At 38.5% G+C, this 17,283-nt stretch overlaps 1 protein-coding gene across 1 annotated transcript; it reads left to right on the forward strand.

The window, feature by feature from the left end:
- The first annotated feature begins 10,846 nt into the window (after positions 1-10,846).
- zpld1b (zona pellucida-like domain containing 1b) lies at positions 10,847-16,455 on the forward strand. Its single transcript, XM_044354633.1, has 10 exons — positions 10,847-11,045; positions 12,337-12,557; positions 12,671-12,852; positions 13,273-13,345; positions 14,171-14,268; positions 14,620-14,700; positions 14,927-15,098; positions 15,191-15,296; positions 15,849-15,878; positions 16,123-16,455. Exons 1-10 carry the CDS (start codon positions 10,907-10,909, stop codon positions 16,293-16,295), a joined length of 1,275 nt encoding a protein of 424 aa, XP_044210568.1. The 5' UTR covers positions 10,847-10,906; the 3' UTR covers positions 16,296-16,455.
- The last annotated feature ends 828 nt before the right edge of the window (positions 16,456-17,283 follow it).

Consider the following 17,283-nt stretch of genomic DNA (forward strand, 5'->3'; position numbering starts at 1 on the left):
ACACATGGAAATAAGAGCAGGCTGCAACAGGCCTGACAGTGTAGGAATGAGCACTTTTTCCCCTTATTGATGCTATATTTTCTTACAGGAAATACTGTGGTGAATTCCTAATGACCATATTATATGATGGCATTTTAAATTTCACTGAAATGTAATATCCATATAATGAACACTGGGATATGGTGTCCTGACAAAATGTATATACAACCCAGGAGATATCAGGGTTTTGTTGTGTTATTATAGTGTGACATTTTGATTTCAGACTAACTTAAAAAATATATATATATATAAATCAGAGATTTTAGGTGCTTTTCCCCCATACATCCTGGTATGATAATGTTAAAGACTAAATTCAGAAAAAAAGGAAAATTCACCTAAACTATCCAGTGGCAGCCTAAACAGCGCCCAATGTCCCTGTATGACACAAACCAAAACTCTCCCGTAGAAGTTAAAAAGCAAATGTACATTTTTAATTAAGGAAATTTAATATATTGCACTTTTTAACCAGAGGGCAAATTCAAAGTGCGTTACATAAGACATAAAAAGACTTTAAGACATGGCATAAAACAGCTGAGGTGATGAAAAAGACATAAAGTAAAATTACATAGAGGAAAAGAAGAAAATTTAAATCAGATCCATCAGGTGAGTTAAAATTACAGTTCAGTATAAGATATGAATGAATAGTCGAGAATGTAATTTAATAAAACATAATGGCTAAAGAAGTTGGAACAGTTCTAGATATGTGTGGTATATTAATAGAAAGTTAAAGTATAGTATATTGAGACTTCTGATACGGTGAGTCATTAAAATATAAACATACATATAGTTGCCATGAAAGTCTGTAAATCCAAATCAAGAAATGATTCATTTTACTATGTTTTTTCCAAAGTATTACATCTTTGCAGTAAAGTCATTTCATTCAAAAGTAGAGATTTTTCATGTTTATAGTCTTGTTTCCTTAAAGCAGCTGCTGATGTTCAAGAGAAGATGCCCCCTGATTTCCCAGAAAATATTTAGTTGAGGCCTAAATATATACCCAATGTCTCTCTTTGAATCCACACAGATGTTTTAGTCTTATCAGGATGCAGAAAATGAATTCATTAAACAAACAGGTGTCGAGTGCCAAATTTTGCAGGTGTATTGATGCATGCAAATCCATAAGGATAAAAGAGTCTACAATGTCACACATTTAAAAAATGTAGATAAGTTTCTGTTTTGCCATTAAATTTCTCCTTAACAGCAACACTTTAGTTGGAAACAGAGCAGAATGAGGCTGCAGCTGTTCTGCAGTGTGACACAGAGAGCACAGGGGGGCAGCATAGTGTCATGATTATCTCCAAACATCAAGAATACAGTCTTTCCCATTTATGGATTTAGTTATCAGCCTAAATTTTGATACTTTAATGAAACAGAATCTAAATTCAGACGTTCTGGAAAAAAAAAAAATCCTCTGTAAATAATTCAGTCAAATTCATCCAGTTCTTTCTTTCAGTTTTCAAAACAACTTAAATTGGAGGCTTTATTTTGCTGCATAAATATTCATTACAAGTCAGTTTTAAATCACGATAATTGACTTCATCTTTTTTATTTTTTATTTTCAAGCAGCAACACATCAGATGTTGGCCTGATTCTTTTGCCTCACAAATAGTAAAAAATAATTTTTTATTACTCCCCACTAACAAATAAATTTGCCTTATTCTCTGTCTACTTTTATATTCCCCAGTTCAGGTAAATACAGTGTGCATGTGGATACAGGAGCAGTATGAAAGACATAAATAGCTGCAGTTTCCTTTAGAGTGATATCCGTGACAAGGTCATGTTAAAGAAAAGGAGAGCTCCTCACATGTTTTCCTCCTAATACAGGGTAGGGTTTCATACATAAACAATAAGTCAGTCTGCTGTTTTTCCCTTCTGACCTGGGAATTTATGCAGGTTTCCAGCCCAACAAAAGATACAGACATCAAACATCTCCTCACTCTAAAAAAAATGACCCAAAACTACTGGTTCATTCTTTTTCATTTTCAGAAGACATCACCTTGAGAAATAAAGCCTTATCTCTACAAATCAAAGTTATTAATAACAGTGTACAGTATAATAATGCTGTCATGCTTTTGTGCACTGCTTCATCTGTACTACAAATATATTTTTACCCAAATACTTCATGCATTTGCTGCTCTGTTGTGGTAAAAAAAAAAAAAAGAGGTTTCTGGCTTTTGGAAACATTACTCACTGAGGCTCAAATCTCAGCAGCGCCTTTGATGAGGGCTTCACTTTCCTGCCTGTGTTAAAACTGGAGCGTCAGATTACAGCTACGCTCTCACGGGTTTTGTGATGCAGCCCAGATTGTGCGATGTAGATGTCTGTTTGTTGAGTCTGGATGTTTCAGTTTGATCAGATAGAGACGGCTCTATCAGGCAGATCTAAGAGTGGCGGTTGGTCCTGGGCCATAAAAAGTCTCTGAGCGCAACGACCTGCAGGAAACATTCACAAAGCTCGGATGACGACTGTTGAGTTGCACATACATGCATGGTATTATGATGAAGGATTAAAAAACGATTTCCTGCAATATAACAACTGGTGAATGTGATTGAACATATGGTGAAATAATGTAGCTTCTATTGAATCTCTGTATGAAAAATGAACAGGTGTTGTATTAGAGAAGCTAGTATATAAAGAAAATCAACCAGATACACATTGTTTTGGGGGTATATGGGTACATGTTTTTCACAGACCCACTCGTGTGTGATTTCCAGTATAACTTAACATCTTAAAGGAAGTCATGTGACTGAAACACAAGCACAGAAATAGAGCGCATGACTATACATTGGTTAAATAGGTCATTTGCAGGGTGGGATTTGTAAAATAATCTAGATAGTAATGGGTTCACCGTATGTATTCATTTCATGTGTATGTGGCCATTTGATCCTGTTTGCTCTGAATGCCACTTGTCTGCATCATATTTGATTTCAGCCCTACCTCATCAGAGGGGCAGGTGAGCATCAGTGAATAGCAAACACCTGCAGCCAGCTGCGTTTCTCAGGGCTGTGTACGGCTAGCGGGAGCCTGTAGATCTTCCAGTCCGGATCTGAGTCTGACACGTGAGGCCACAGGCCAGGATCAGTGTAAACAGAGTGACGCACATGAGATGTGTTAGACGAGGGCGACAGTGTCGTGAGTAGGAGGGCAGCAACAATGCAGGCAAAGGATACAAACACCGCATGCATATAGATGTGCTCATGCACAAATATGCACAATGAATATATGAAATGTTTGATGTGAATGTACCATATTGTTTTTTTTTATTATTAACCCTATTATTAACCAATTTTTTCCTTTAAATATTTGTTTTCTTTTCTTCTGACCTCATTAAAACCCAATATGCAACTAAATATGTGACAAAATACATATTTTCACTGCCAAATAAAGAAATATTTCTTGTTTCTATTTCATGAATTATACACAAACAAATATGTGCTCCTCTTGTTGCCAACCTCTGTTCACCTCATTAAAACAAACCTCTTAGACTTCTTATGAACAAACTGTTAAACTGCAAAAATGGCGTGCCCTGGCAGCCTGCTGGTTAAGAGGCATGCCACATAACCATAAAGTCTGTGGTTCAATTCTGGCAACAGATCTTTGATGTATGTAGTTTCCCATCTCTCTCTCTCCCCTTGATTCTTGTCACCTCTCTACTGTCACTGTCTAATAATGGCATAAAATACACAAACTGTATATAAAAATGGCATATGTATACAGAGCATATGAAAATCCATTGTATTTAACCATTTTTTTGACAGCTGGGCTCTCTGAGACTCCAAACAGAAGCAATGTGACGTTTTCTGTAGTGGTCTTCTGAAACATGTCATCAGTTTAAAAAGTTCTCAACTAACTCTCATGAAATGAGGACAAGTCGTGAAGGTAATAAAACAATGTTTTTGAGCTGTTAAAGAGGGCCCAAGGTCTCCAGGAACCCAAACAGCACATTAGGATTATGTTTTGAAACAAATGAGATGGGCCTTAACGTGGCCTTGAGGCAAAAATGAGCTGGAAAAATGGATTTTTCTTAGAGCACTAGAAACCCACTCTTACACCTCACTGGAATACTTCCAGATCCTGGATTTACTGTGTGACAGTTAGCTTATTCAATCGTATTGTAGAAAGTGAGAATTTGCATTGGCATTTGATGTTGCTGTCATTGAATATAATCTGGGGGTTAGCAAATTTAGCAATATGGTTGAATATCAAAGGATATATTTTGATACAGAGTATCAAACATGTCACACTGAACATGTCAGTTTTATTGTGCTTTACTGGTGCGTATTACCAAATGAAACATAGCAAAAGTTCAGGAAGACTATCTTCATGCTACTCAGTTTTTTCTCTCTGTCTTTTGACTTAATCAGCTGACCGAGGACATTCACGCTTTCAGTTAAACTAATAAGATTCCACCGCAACCTCTGTGAGTCAATCATCTCTTTGCTGTCAAACTTTTAAAACTGTTCCCCTCTCTGCTGCTGTCAGCTGTCATTTCAGTGTCAGATCAATGCAACCCTCCTCCACCACATTCATCCCCAGTGTTCATCAGATCCAGCGTCCATGGGTCCTTCCATTGAGCTCATCAGAGTGCTGCTCCACATCATATCCATCCAGATCTTCATCCACTGCTCTCACCCCCCTTCACCACCACCACCAGTGTCTATCTATATATTTCTGTGTCCTCACCATGGCATGATTTCTCCCTGAAAACAATGAGGTCACAATGGGGTCTTATTGCCAAAGATTTCTCACATATTTCTTCAACCTTCCCTATTGTGCACACTATGTCAAATAAATGTTATTTAATTACTCTCTAAGCCTCTCCTTCAATTGAGTCTCTCCTGATTGAAATGAATTTCTAATGAATCAAATTATCACAAAGCAGTTGCTACACGGACAAGCTGGGGCCTCATTGTAATCCGACCTTGAGCTTGTAGACTTGCCTAATACTGCATTTCAGTTATTCAGTGCATATACAAAGACACTATAGTGTTATAAAAAATGGCAATCTGAACACTAACTAGTCAATGACAACTGGGCAAACTTCATCCACTGAGGAAGATAATGTGATACAATCAAAAACTGGAGAACAGCGACTTGTAGTATGTTTCATTACCTGCACAAAGACAGATTGCACACAGATGCAAGAATGCACCCAATTAAAACTGCTAGTGTCAAACTATTAGTTGCAAGATGTTCTGTCTTTCTGAGGTGGATCAGTCTGATCTGGTCTGGTCTGGTCTGGTTTGGTCAGCGTTCACTGGAGCTCAGACTGAATGGAGGAAGCTGCTTATCAATTCACGCTAACAAAGTTCAACTCAGGTTCAAGGTACTTTAAAACACAACAACATATGAATGCGGCACAGAGCTCTGCTGAGAATGGGCACACACTCACCCACTCTCAACAGGTGAGACCGCATACCCACCCACACATGCGCATAACCTGAAAGGAGTGAGTTCATCCTTAGCTCAGGGTTTTTTTTTCTTTTTTCAGGCCACGTTTTCAGAATGACAAAAGGCCAGGCTCTTGTGTAGATATGCTGCTGTACAATGACTGGAGGGTGTCAAAACAGCACAGTGAGGATAGATTATGTGGAGAGGCTACAATTATATGTCCACACACACACATAACACAACTACAAGGCCCACAAGGACACTTCAACAGTGACAGATCATACTGCAAAGAAGCAGCAGCTCATACATGGTGTCAGAGTCCTCCCACTCATATAATTTGTCTCACAATATAAATCCTTCACACTACACATGCTGACTGGAAGACATTGAGGTTTGGAGGAAAGTTTTCTCAAAGGAGATGTTCGCACATCAAACTACCTCAGAGATAGGTGCGTTGGAGAGTGCTCAGCATCACAATTTATTGATCATACTAACGTTTCGGTCCCTCTGGACTCTGACGAGAGTATTTTAAACAATTCTGACAACAATGATCTTAAGTAGATAATGCTCCGCCCATTCTGTGTGCACAGGTGTGGGACAATAATTCTCCTGTGAGAGTGTCTCAGTAATTGACAGTGACATGTGCACAATCTGTCGCATTATAGTCCACACATAAGAAAAAGAAAAGAAAACAGAAACAAGTAAGACACCACGACACATACTTATGTCTACTTACAAGAATATTTACAGAAACTGCATATCTAATGAATGAAAACAGCCTCGCAGCTTACATAAGTCATTCAAAGTTGTGCAATCATATGAAATACTTGTATCTTGAGTGCACCATAAATAGGACTATTTGATCCCAAAGCTCCTTAAAGAATAACATGCCATGAAATCTCATCATTCAGTCCTTTTGGGGGATAAAGTTTGCAAGTTAAGTATCCAGTATACTTCTCTTCTATTAAGAATTTCATCACCACCTCTCTCTGGCAGAGTCACCTTTTCAATGCCCTGGAACCTGAATGATGAGATGTTTGAGGTCATTGAGATGTACTGCCATTGGGTAATCTCTGTCATTTCTGCTTATTCTGTTTTAATGTATGTGGTGTCTTGCCAACAGAGGCTGATCCACAAGGACATTTGATCATATAAATTACATGAGAAGTGGAGCATTTGATGATATCATTGATAAAATCATTTTTCCCATTATGAGGATGACTAAAGCAGTTCAATTTGATCATATTATTACATTGAGCACACCCTCTGCATTTGTAGCACCCATTTGGAAGAGGTTTTAACAAGGCCTGTGTACTCTTTTTCACTGATTTTACATTAGCATGTACAAAGCTATCTCTGAGTTTACGTCCTCTTTGATGGACTATTAATGGTGGTTCTTTCAAATCCATGGACATTGCTGGGTCCGATGATAATATGTGCCAATGTTTTTTAATAATAGAGCCCAGCCTATGGCAGTGGGGGGTAAAGGTTGTACTAAACATGATGGAGTATTTCTTTTTCTGTGGGGGATCCCCTTGTGGGGAATGCTTATGTAAAGATTTTCTACTAGGTGTGTGCCCGAATACGCCTTTGAAGTTCTTCTCTACACGTTACACGCTGAACTTTCTCGGTGTTATGGGTGTATAAATAAGTAGAGGTCTGTCTGCGCATTGGTGATGCATTCGGTTTAGCTCAGTAGTCAGCGCAGTCACCTGCTTCGTAAGATAGTTTATTCATAAACACTTATTTTAACACTTCAATATCCTAAAATTAAAAGCATAATACAGATAAAAACTGGATTTTTATGCCTATTTCCACTTTTATTCAAATACAATATAAATAATTTTGCAGCCTCAACAAATATAGATACAAAGACACATACTGGGCTCTCTGCACATCCCTACTCTCTACATCAAGAGTTACCAAAATACAGTTTTCACTCACATTCTTAATCTCTGAGATCTTATTAATGAAGTCTATAGAATCTCTAATGTAAGATGGTAGTGATTGCACATATGGCTTGACAAAATAATCCACAAAGTTTGAGAGTGGTTCTAGTAGTGAACCAATCCCAGCTACCACTAGTCTACCTGGATAGTCATTCTGGTGAGTTTTAGGCTTATGAACTTTGGGCAGGGTGTGTAGGACAGGGTGTATGGGATGCATACATCTTGGTTAGAAACATCATTTTATTTTATTTCCCATTGCTGATTTGTCTCATAATTTCTTCCTTGTATTTGTCATAGTCCTGAACTACTGCAGATCCCCCCTTGTCTGACGGTTTTAAGACTATAGTAGAATCTTTCACCGAATCTTCCAATGCTTTCTCTTTTTCTCTGGACATGTTTTTTTTTTTTTTTTTTTTTTTTTTGCAGTTGAGGCCTCGATTTACCATATTCCGACACCTTTTTGTTCAACAAGCCTGCAGTATTTATAGAATTCTTCACTATAGGACAAAAGATGCTTTTTGGTTTAAAATGTGTACTAGTGTCATGAGAGAGGGGTCATTTCTGACCTGCAGATTTGTGAGTATATCTTTTTGAGTTTAGTTATTCAGAAAAACTTGAATACATCCACTCTTGCATCAAATTGTCTGTCTCCAGTAGTAGGTCAAATGAAAGACCTTCTGACAGGACAGAGATGTGTGTGTCAGTCAATTTTTTTTGGAGAGGTGGCTTGTCGGATCCTCCTGCTGTAGTTGCACATCATGGGTCTGTGGCCACCGTCTCTTGTTGGACCGTTTTCCCCATCTGCAGCGTTTCATCGGTTTCAAGGGATGCCCCTGCCCCTCTGAGCTAAAAAATGCGTTTGACCATGTTGGCAGCTGAGGTCACTGTCACTTTGATACTCACTTCCTGTAGCGGAGTCATCTGGATACAGTGCGGCACTCCTCTGGGGTTAACACACATCTTTTTTATGACCATCCCAGTGGTACGCTCTGTTTTGTGAATAATCTTTTGTATCCCTTTTATACTTTTAGATCTTTTTAGCTTGTAGTAGGTCCTTACACTAAGCCACAGACTGTTTGATGGATTTATCTATGTCTGTGAAGTCAGGACCTCATTTCTCTTTCCCGTCTCATTTTCTCTTCATGTTCTTTTATCATTGATTCAACCTCTTTCATTTCTGATAACACTTGTTCAATGATCAGTAGCATCAGATCAAATGAACATTTGTTTAGGACTTCACCCTATCTCTGTATGAATGTCTTCCAGTTCTTGCCTATAGTAGGTTCTTTTTGGATCCTTAACCCCCCGAGAATGTGCTTGTTGTGCCAGTATTAACTGAGAGTTGTACTATGTAGTTGTAGATGCATCTCTTCTTCTTTGCGTATCTAAAATTGAAACTTCAGTTTGTTTGTGGAGACTGGGTTGCCCTTGGTAAGACTAGGGGAGGGGGGGAACAGAATTCTCTTGGCGTCTTCTTGGGTGAATGAATGAATATTTGCACAGTTCGTGGTTAGAGAGTTGATTTCTTGTGTCTCCATTCACTTATCTTGGGTAGTGTTTGCTTGCAAGATTTTGGAGTGCAGAATAGCTGCAACAGCTATTTCAACTTTTTCACAGGAGATGTTCACACATACAGCTATCTCATGCAGGTGTGTTGGAAAGTATCACTTCAGTCTTAAGAAACAAAGATCCCGCAAACAGCTCTTGCTCAGCATCACAATCTATGGATTATAGTAACATTTCGGTCCCTCTGGATCTTCGTCAAGAGTATTTTAAATGATTCTAACGACAATGATCTTAAGTATATAGTGCTACGCCCATTCTGTGTGCACAGGTGTGGGACAATTATTCTCCTTTGGGAATGTCTCTCAGTAATTGACAGTGACATGAGTAAAATCTGTCTCATTATAGTCCACACATAAGAAAAAGAAAAGAAAAACAGAGACAAGTGAGTCACCATGATACATACCACAACACTGCAAGAATATTTACAGAAATTGCATATTTAATGAATGAAAACATCGGCCTTGCAGCTTTCATAAGTCATTCAAAGTTGTGCAATCATATGAAATACTTGTATCTTAAGTGCACCATAAATAGGTCTATTTGATCCCAGAGCTCCTTAAAGCATAACATGCCATGAGATCTCATCATTCAGTCCTTTAGGGGATAAAGTTTGCAAATTAAATATCCAGTATACTTATCTTCTATTAAGAATTTCATCAATGTTATCACTGCAGAGTCACCTTTTCAATACCCTGGAACTTGAAAGATGAAATGTCATATTTGAAGTCATTGAGATGTACTGCTATTGGGTAATCTGTATCATTTCTCCTTATGGAGCCCTTGTGGTCACTTATTCTCTGTTTTAATGAACATGATGTCTTACCAACATAGGCTAACCCACAAGGACATTTATCATATAAATTATAAGAGAAGTGGAACATGTATGATATGTATAATCTTTATCCTCCAAATAGCACCTCTTTAACTTTGTATAAAATAGTTTTAAAATAAAAGAATTGAAAATCTGTAGAGGAAGAAGACAGATTCTCTCCTGTTTTTGTTAGACGGACTGCAGTAAAAGCAAAAGTGAGCAGGTTATCTCAAGGCAGAGTGAGAAAGGGTAAAACAATCTCAAGATTCCACTTTTGCCTTCTGCGACACTGAATATGCCATGCTGTGTGCGCCGCGGAGAGCCTTTACTCTAAGTGATGCCTTGTGCATCACAATTATCTACACACAGCCCTGCATCAGACCGTGAGTTGACTTTTATGTTCATGTGAATGTGGGCCGCAGCAGCAGCCGATGACAGCTTAATTCCCGGGCTGGTCCCCCCCCTGCTGAGACCCACTGTTTGTGTGAGCTGACAGACAGAGATCAGACTGAGGAGAGACGAGTGGGAACCCTCCGAGTACGCTCAGGTTTCTGGGCGCTGTCAAAAGATTTGTCCAGGCCATTCAGATCTGACGGAGTTTCCCATGTTCTGCACTATTGTTGAAGTGTTTGGATAATAAATCTCTCTATCTTTCATATCTGCACACACACAACAGATACACATAAGGCTGATGTTCTGTTTAGTTTTAGTCCTTGATGCTACCAAAACTACATCTCACATTGTTCAACTCTTCTTTCGTCACACACCACAGTAAGAGGGGTTCCAATCAATGACTTTGAATAAAGCAGGAAACAGGTAAACGTGTAGAAAAAAATAGAAGTGGAGGTAGAGAAAGAGGATGAATTGAGCTGGAAAGAGTTGTGACCTCACTTTAAAAGGGGTTGGGAAATCGAGGGTTTGGGCCAACATGAGTGAGTGAAGTAAAAGGGGGCAGAGGGAGCTGGATAAGAAGGATTAGAGGACCCGGGGAAAGAAGGTTGTACTACTTTGATAGAGGTCAGAGTGTGCAGTTGTCGAGGAAACAGGCGAGGCAGGGGAGCATTGTTTTCAAACATCTAATTTTGAGATAAGTGCTGTTTTTGAACATGTAACTGAGGAATGTGGTTAATGCAATGCTGACCTTCTGAAGATGACAGTGGGCAAAACTCTCTCAGGCGCTGAAATGACACGGATGTGCTTTATCGTCCTGCTGATGAGTAACGCCGCTTCAGTCTCCACGCAGTTTAATGGATACAACTGTGATGCCAACTACCACAGCAGGTTTCCTGGTGAGGATGCTCCAGACAGCATATGTTCTCTTTCCAGATTAGAAACGCTTCTTTTATTCTGACTGCAGATATAAGACATACGATAAGGCCTCTGTCAGTGGTGGAAAAACACATTTTACTCTTTACAACTGTGAGGTACTGGTACTTTACTGTACATATCAGACTTTGTCAGTGAGATAACATTGAAGTCCTCCACTTATCGTCCCTGATGTTTTCATCCAATCCACCAACCTTTGTTGAGATGGAGACATAACTTCAATGTCTGACATAAAGAAATATAAGAAAATAGAAGCTATGATATGATTAGCAGGTTTTTTTCAGTCGCAGTTGCTTCTTATATTAAAGATAAAAACATGTAAAGTCCAGCTGTACATTTAACAATCACATGGACCATGGAGCATTGATGCAAATGCTTTTGGTGTCATATTATGAGTATTGTTTTTTTGTTTTATACTTAATGATAGTTAATTTTTTTGAGTATGAGCAAGACTTGTACTTGAAGTATTTTTTTACATTGTGAAATTGGTGCTTTGACAAGTAAACACATCACTATTGCAGTTGCTGCTACAGAGGTGGATAATATTCAGTTGAAAATTATATGTTTTTCTAACAGACCTGCACCTGCAATTTGGGAGCAGATGATTTGGCCTCTTTGGAGCTCTGGTAGTTGTCTCATATGGCCCTGAAAACTCAAATCAAAGTGCTGATTGTCAGAACTTTTTTACAGCTTACAAAAATTGGTAACTGGCATTTCATCTCACATGACTTATCTTTGCAGCAGTGTGTGTAATTGTTATTTAGCTAAAGCTCTCTAATTAACTTGTTAGATATTAGATTTCATTTGTTAGTGAATTGGCAGACAACAATCTGAGAAAAGAAATTGGCACATAACGCCCTCTAAAATTGTAGTTTTTAAACAAACAAGATTTAACTTTTAATTAATTTATTATGCTCATACAGAGCCAGGATAGCTGTTTCCCCCTGTTTTTAGTCTTTATGTTAAGCTAAGCTAACCGGCTGCTAGCTCTGGCTACACGAGAGTGGAATCAATCCTCTCGTCTAACTTTCTGAAAGCGAATAAGTTCCTTCCATAAAATTTTAAACTACTTTTAAAACCCCTGTCCTCATGACCCTGCTGTTTTTCATTCCAACCATCTAACAGGCAACATTTCACACTTAAACTGTCAGGTCAAAGAGGTCCTGCGTCTTGAGGACCACGATTGACAACCACTGGTCTAAACTTCCTCTCATCTTTTTCGTCCTTCACTTTGCCCCCTCTCTATTTCTCCAGGCGAGCGGGACATCAGTGTGTACTGCGGGGTTCAGACCATCACCTTGAAGATCAACTTCTGCCCGGTGCTGTTCTCTGGCTATACTGACACAGATTTGGCCTTGAATGGTCGCCACGGTGATGCCCAGTGCCGCGGCTTCATCAACAACAACACCTTCCCCACAGCAGTCCTGTTCAGCATCAGCCTCAGCACCCTGGAGGCCTGCGGTAACAGCCTGGTGGTAAAGAATACACAAATGCGAGAACATGGTGTTAATATAATCAATAGGCACCTTCACTGTGTTCTTTATTGACTTGAGAGAAAGTGACGTGGCCGAGATGTTTCTCTCTGCAGGTCAGCACAGCCTACGGGGCCAACGCCTATGGGAACATGTCTCTAGTACAAATTGGGAACATCTCAGGCTATATCGACACCCCTGACCCGCCAGCTATAATCAGCTACTTGCCCAGTTTGTTGTATAAATTCAGCTGCAGCTACCCACTGGAGTACTTGGTCAATAACTCACAGCTGGCATCGTAAGTTGCTGCCCAAAAAAGGATCTCTCAGTGTCCAAAAGAGAACTTGACCTTTCAGTAATTAGTCAGTAGATTTGTTCTTCAATTGTACGAAGATTTATTCATTTAATTAAGAGCTTTGCTTATTGTTTTTCTAAACTGCTTTGACAGTTAACTGCCTCATTTAAAAGCCTGAGTGGCTTTGCGTCTTAAGATTTTCTCCAAACCATTTATTGTACGTGTTTGAAAGACTCATATGCTAATTCACATGCATACATCCCTCCCTGTTGTCTTTCAGTCACCTGAATGAATAAACCTGAAGGTTAGATGATGCTTTAAACATACTGTTAAAAAAAAACAAAATGTTTTTTATTAAGTAAAGCAAACATCCACAAAATATAAGTAAATAAAGTAAAATAAATGTGCTGCATCTTTTCACAGCTCCTCTGCTGCTGTCTCCGTCAAGGACAGCAATGGTACATTTGTGAGCACGCTGAGTATGATCTTGTACAATGTGAGTACACTGCTGCATTCAGCCTGCCGTATAAAATAATTACCATTTCAATTCATGGTGGTTATTAGGTTATAGGGTTCAGCAGGATTTTTATCAATCAGAATTGAGTTCATGACCTTTCATTAATGTTTGTGTTTTCTATTAATGGATCTCATAACTACTTTAAAAAGTTGGACTTGTTAGGAGGTTGAATCTTGAAGGATAAGTCTGGAGATATTCTATATTTTTCTGAATTGGCTATGTAGCCAAGGTCTGATATAGCTTATTCCTCAGTGCCTTAGAGCTCCATTGTTGTCCAAAAACTGTTGAAAACACATTAGTAAGCCACACCATTGCACTGGGTGACATGTTCCTTCAAATACTCACTAGAGCAACAAATGTGTGTAAATCCGCTACTGAATGTAGTCCCAAACAAATGCAGTTTACACCTGTTTGAGTAAGATTTACTCAAAACTAAAGTGCCCAGATGTTGTAAAAAACACTTACCATTTTCTAAAATAAGTACCTATGTATTCATGACATGTTTTAAAAAATTAACATCTTCAGTAGAAATAAATTGGCTTGGGGCTGAGAGCCACAGACAGCAGGGAAGCCGGAAATTACTGAGAGACAGACTAACATGCTGTTGGTTTTGGTCATTTCATAACATAAACATAGGATATCACCAGCCTTATCTTTTAACACCTCACTATTACAGGATTGAACCCACACAGAGATCCTTTTCCAGTAATTTCAGGTTTACAAATGTGTATTTTAAATTAAAAATACTGAAATGAATAAAAATACTTTATGTTTTTTCCTTTATTTTGACTCTTTTCTGTACAGGATTCAACGTACAATCAACCTCTCTCTATTCCAATGGCTGGACTGGCTCTGAAAACCAGAGTATTTGCTGCTGTGAAGGCCACAAACTTAGACAAACGGTACCAGAAAACAATTGTTTACTACTGAATATTTACTGTCATTTAACTTTAAAATGTGATAAATGTCCGTGGAAATATTGATTATCTAACATACATTGTGGCATTTAAACAACGTCTACAAAGCAGAGATAAAATTTGGGATATAGTCAATCACCATCAGCATCTTTCCCACCATCCTTTTTCCAGATTCAGCCCTTTTCTTTCAATGGTTTGCTTACATTCATTATGCCATTATGCTATTATACGATGTGAAGGCGCCAGTCCGCAGCAGAGAAAGGCAGATCTGTGCTTTCCCATGTGTAGTTAGATCTCTATCCTCCATCCAAATCTTACAGTTTTGTCCCCCTGCAGGTGGAACATCTTGATGGACTACTGTTACACAACCCCCTCAGGGAATCCTAATGATGAACTACGCTACGACCTTTTCTTTGGGTAATCTTGCTTTTTTTTTTTCCTCAAGATGATTTTGATAAACCACAAAAGGTTTGATCTTGATAAACCACAAAAGGGAGCTATTACCTATTCAGGCTCTCCATGCTTATCCCCATGAATGCTACTTTTTTTTCCTCTCAATGAGTACTTAAGCATACATCAAAGTCATTTTCAGTGTGTGAATGCATATATGTGTGTGTCTGTGTGTTGTTCTCTTTTGACACAGCTGCTACAAAGACCCACAGACGACAGTTTTTGAGAATGGGAAGAGTCAGATGGGACGCTTTTCCTTCGAGGTTTTCCGTTTTGTTAAACACAGACACCAGAAGATGTCGACCGTGTTTTTGCACTGTGTCACCAAGCTTTGCAGAGCAGACGACTGCATCATGCTCATGCCAGTAAGTGTAAGAAATCATGAATCTCAATCTGCGACTCCCCACGTGCCTCCCTTACCCCACTGAGGAATAAAATCTGACTATGTGATTGGCAGATCTGTGGGCGACGACGCAGGCGGGATGAAGGAGTGAATCCTGATTCCCTCCCAGCAGCATCTGGGAACGCCATCATAACCGCTGGACCAATCATCACCAGGAGTGGTACGAACAATAAAGTTGATCTTTAAGGAATACTTTGACATTTTGGGAGATAAACTTAATTGCTACCTTGCTGGATACCATTCTCATATCTGTGCAGAACAAATGTGAGGCTACCGCTAGCAGCTGGTTAGCTTATCTATTGTCAGAAGATAGCCCTGCACATAACCCCCATAAAACCAAATTGTTGTTTCTACACTTTGGGTTTTTTTTTTTTACAGGTTACACAAATTAGATATAATGTGTTAATTACTGAGCTTTAGAAGTGCTGGTAGGTGGATTTTATTACCTTGAACAGAACCAGGAAAGCTTTTATCCCCTTTTTCAAGTCTATGCAAAGTTAAGCTAATTAACTGCTGGCTGTAGCTTCATATTTAACAGATAGATATGAAAGTGGTATTGATCTTCTCATCTAACTCTTGGCAAAAATTAATAAACATATTCTCTAAAATGTCACACTATTCCTTTAAATTAAGATCACATCCACAGAACCACTCAGGACTAAAGTATCTGTAAAATTAACCCTAATTAACACTTTTAAAATCATTTTTTCAGATGAAACTCCCGTCAACAACTCTCAACTAGGTAAGTTCCTTTATGCAAGGTTACAAAACATAAAGAGGTATAAAATATCACCCGTGACTAAGTCCTGGGTTAGGTGGAAAGACAGGAGATACCCATGGAAATTGATGATTTAAGGCAATAACAACAAAAAGGTTCCACTTCTCTTTCTGAAGGAAAAAGAAACAAACTCAGGTCATGTTAAGCTCCATGTCAAAGAACGTGTCTGTTTTAAGTTTCTGCTATTGTTCACCTCTCCCTCCACCAGCATCTGGTCGCCCCTCCCAGGCGATGAACCCGGTGACCAGCGCTCTGATCTCAGGCGTGGTCATCCTGGGCGTGGTCAGCGTGGGCTTCTTACTGCTGTTGCTCCACTTCCTGCAAAAGTCCCGCCTTCCCACATCCGCAGCCTCAGGTGTTTGGAACCCCAGCTTTAAATGAATACACATCTCTATGCAATGCAATCTCTATGTTGGATACACAAACTTAAACACATTATTAAATTTGTATTGTATTGTGTTAGGTGTTGTGTGTTTATTGCCTTCAATACCTCATTATTCTTGTCCCTCATTGCCATCTAATGTTTGGTCAGTTACAATGTTTACAGAAGCTTTGCAACTGTTGTGTTTAATTAAATTTACTTATTTTAGCAAATGTTATCTTATTTTTTACAAATTTAAACAAAAATATGAACAATTATCATAAAAAGGTGCACAATTTTGTTTTTTCTTTTGTTTTATTGTCAAAATATTGACTTTGAAGCAGCATTTTAACCCTGTACAATATTAAAATGAACAAATAAGCATCATACACTGTTTTTAAACAAGTTTTGTGCATTTATTTTTGTATGTTTAAATTTAGTTTCGAGCTCTTTGTTGCCTTTTCCAGTTTAAAAAATGTGTCTGGAAAGTAGACAGGTGCAGATTTCTTGTCAGGCTATAAAATACTTAAAAGTAAAGAGTTATAAAAGTATAATTTTTAAGGGAATAGTTCAATATTTTGGGAGATACACTGTTTTTTGTTTATTCCATTAAAAAAAACAAAGTGTAAGGGGGGTTTGTAATGTATTAATTAGTTAGCTTTATAGGCATATTTTGCTTGAGTCAGGCTAGCTGTTTCCCTCTGTTTCCAGTCTTTATGCTAAGCTAAGCTAACAAGCTGCTCGATATTTACTGTGCAAGCATAGTTGTATTGACAGTTGTATTGATCATCCAACTCTCTGCAAGAAATCAATTTTCAATATCAATCTATTTATCCCTTTAAATAAGTAACAATCTGGATCAGATGACACAACAATTTCAACAAAAATAGTCCACTTACTGTACCCGCTTATTCTGGAGTGAGTCAATGAGTAAGAGGACCTTGAGTTGAGTGTTTTGTCAAATGCTCTTCGGAAGGACAACAGAAGTGGATTCAAGCAATGAATATG

This window comes from Thunnus albacares, chromosome 6 (assembly GCF_914725855.1).
Source record: "Thunnus albacares chromosome 6, fThuAlb1.1, whole genome shotgun sequence".
In the NCBI taxonomy this organism is placed as follows: Eukaryota; Metazoa; Chordata; class Actinopteri; order Scombriformes; family Scombridae; genus Thunnus; species Thunnus albacares.

Excerpts from the sequence above, each read along its gene's own strand:
- zpld1b (XM_044354633.1), top strand. The coding sequence starts at position 10,907 with ATGACAGTGGGCAAAACTCTCTCAGGCGCTGAAATGACACGGATGTGC. Across the intron at positions 14,269-14,619 it reads GCCACAAACTTAGACAAACG|GTGGAACATCTTGATGGACT; the intron begins GTACCAGAAAAC and ends GTCCCCCTGCAG. Across the intron at positions 15,099-15,190 it reads ACTGCATCATGCTCATGCCA|ATCTGTGGGCGACGACGCAG; the intron begins GTAAGTGTAAGA and ends TGTGATTGGCAG.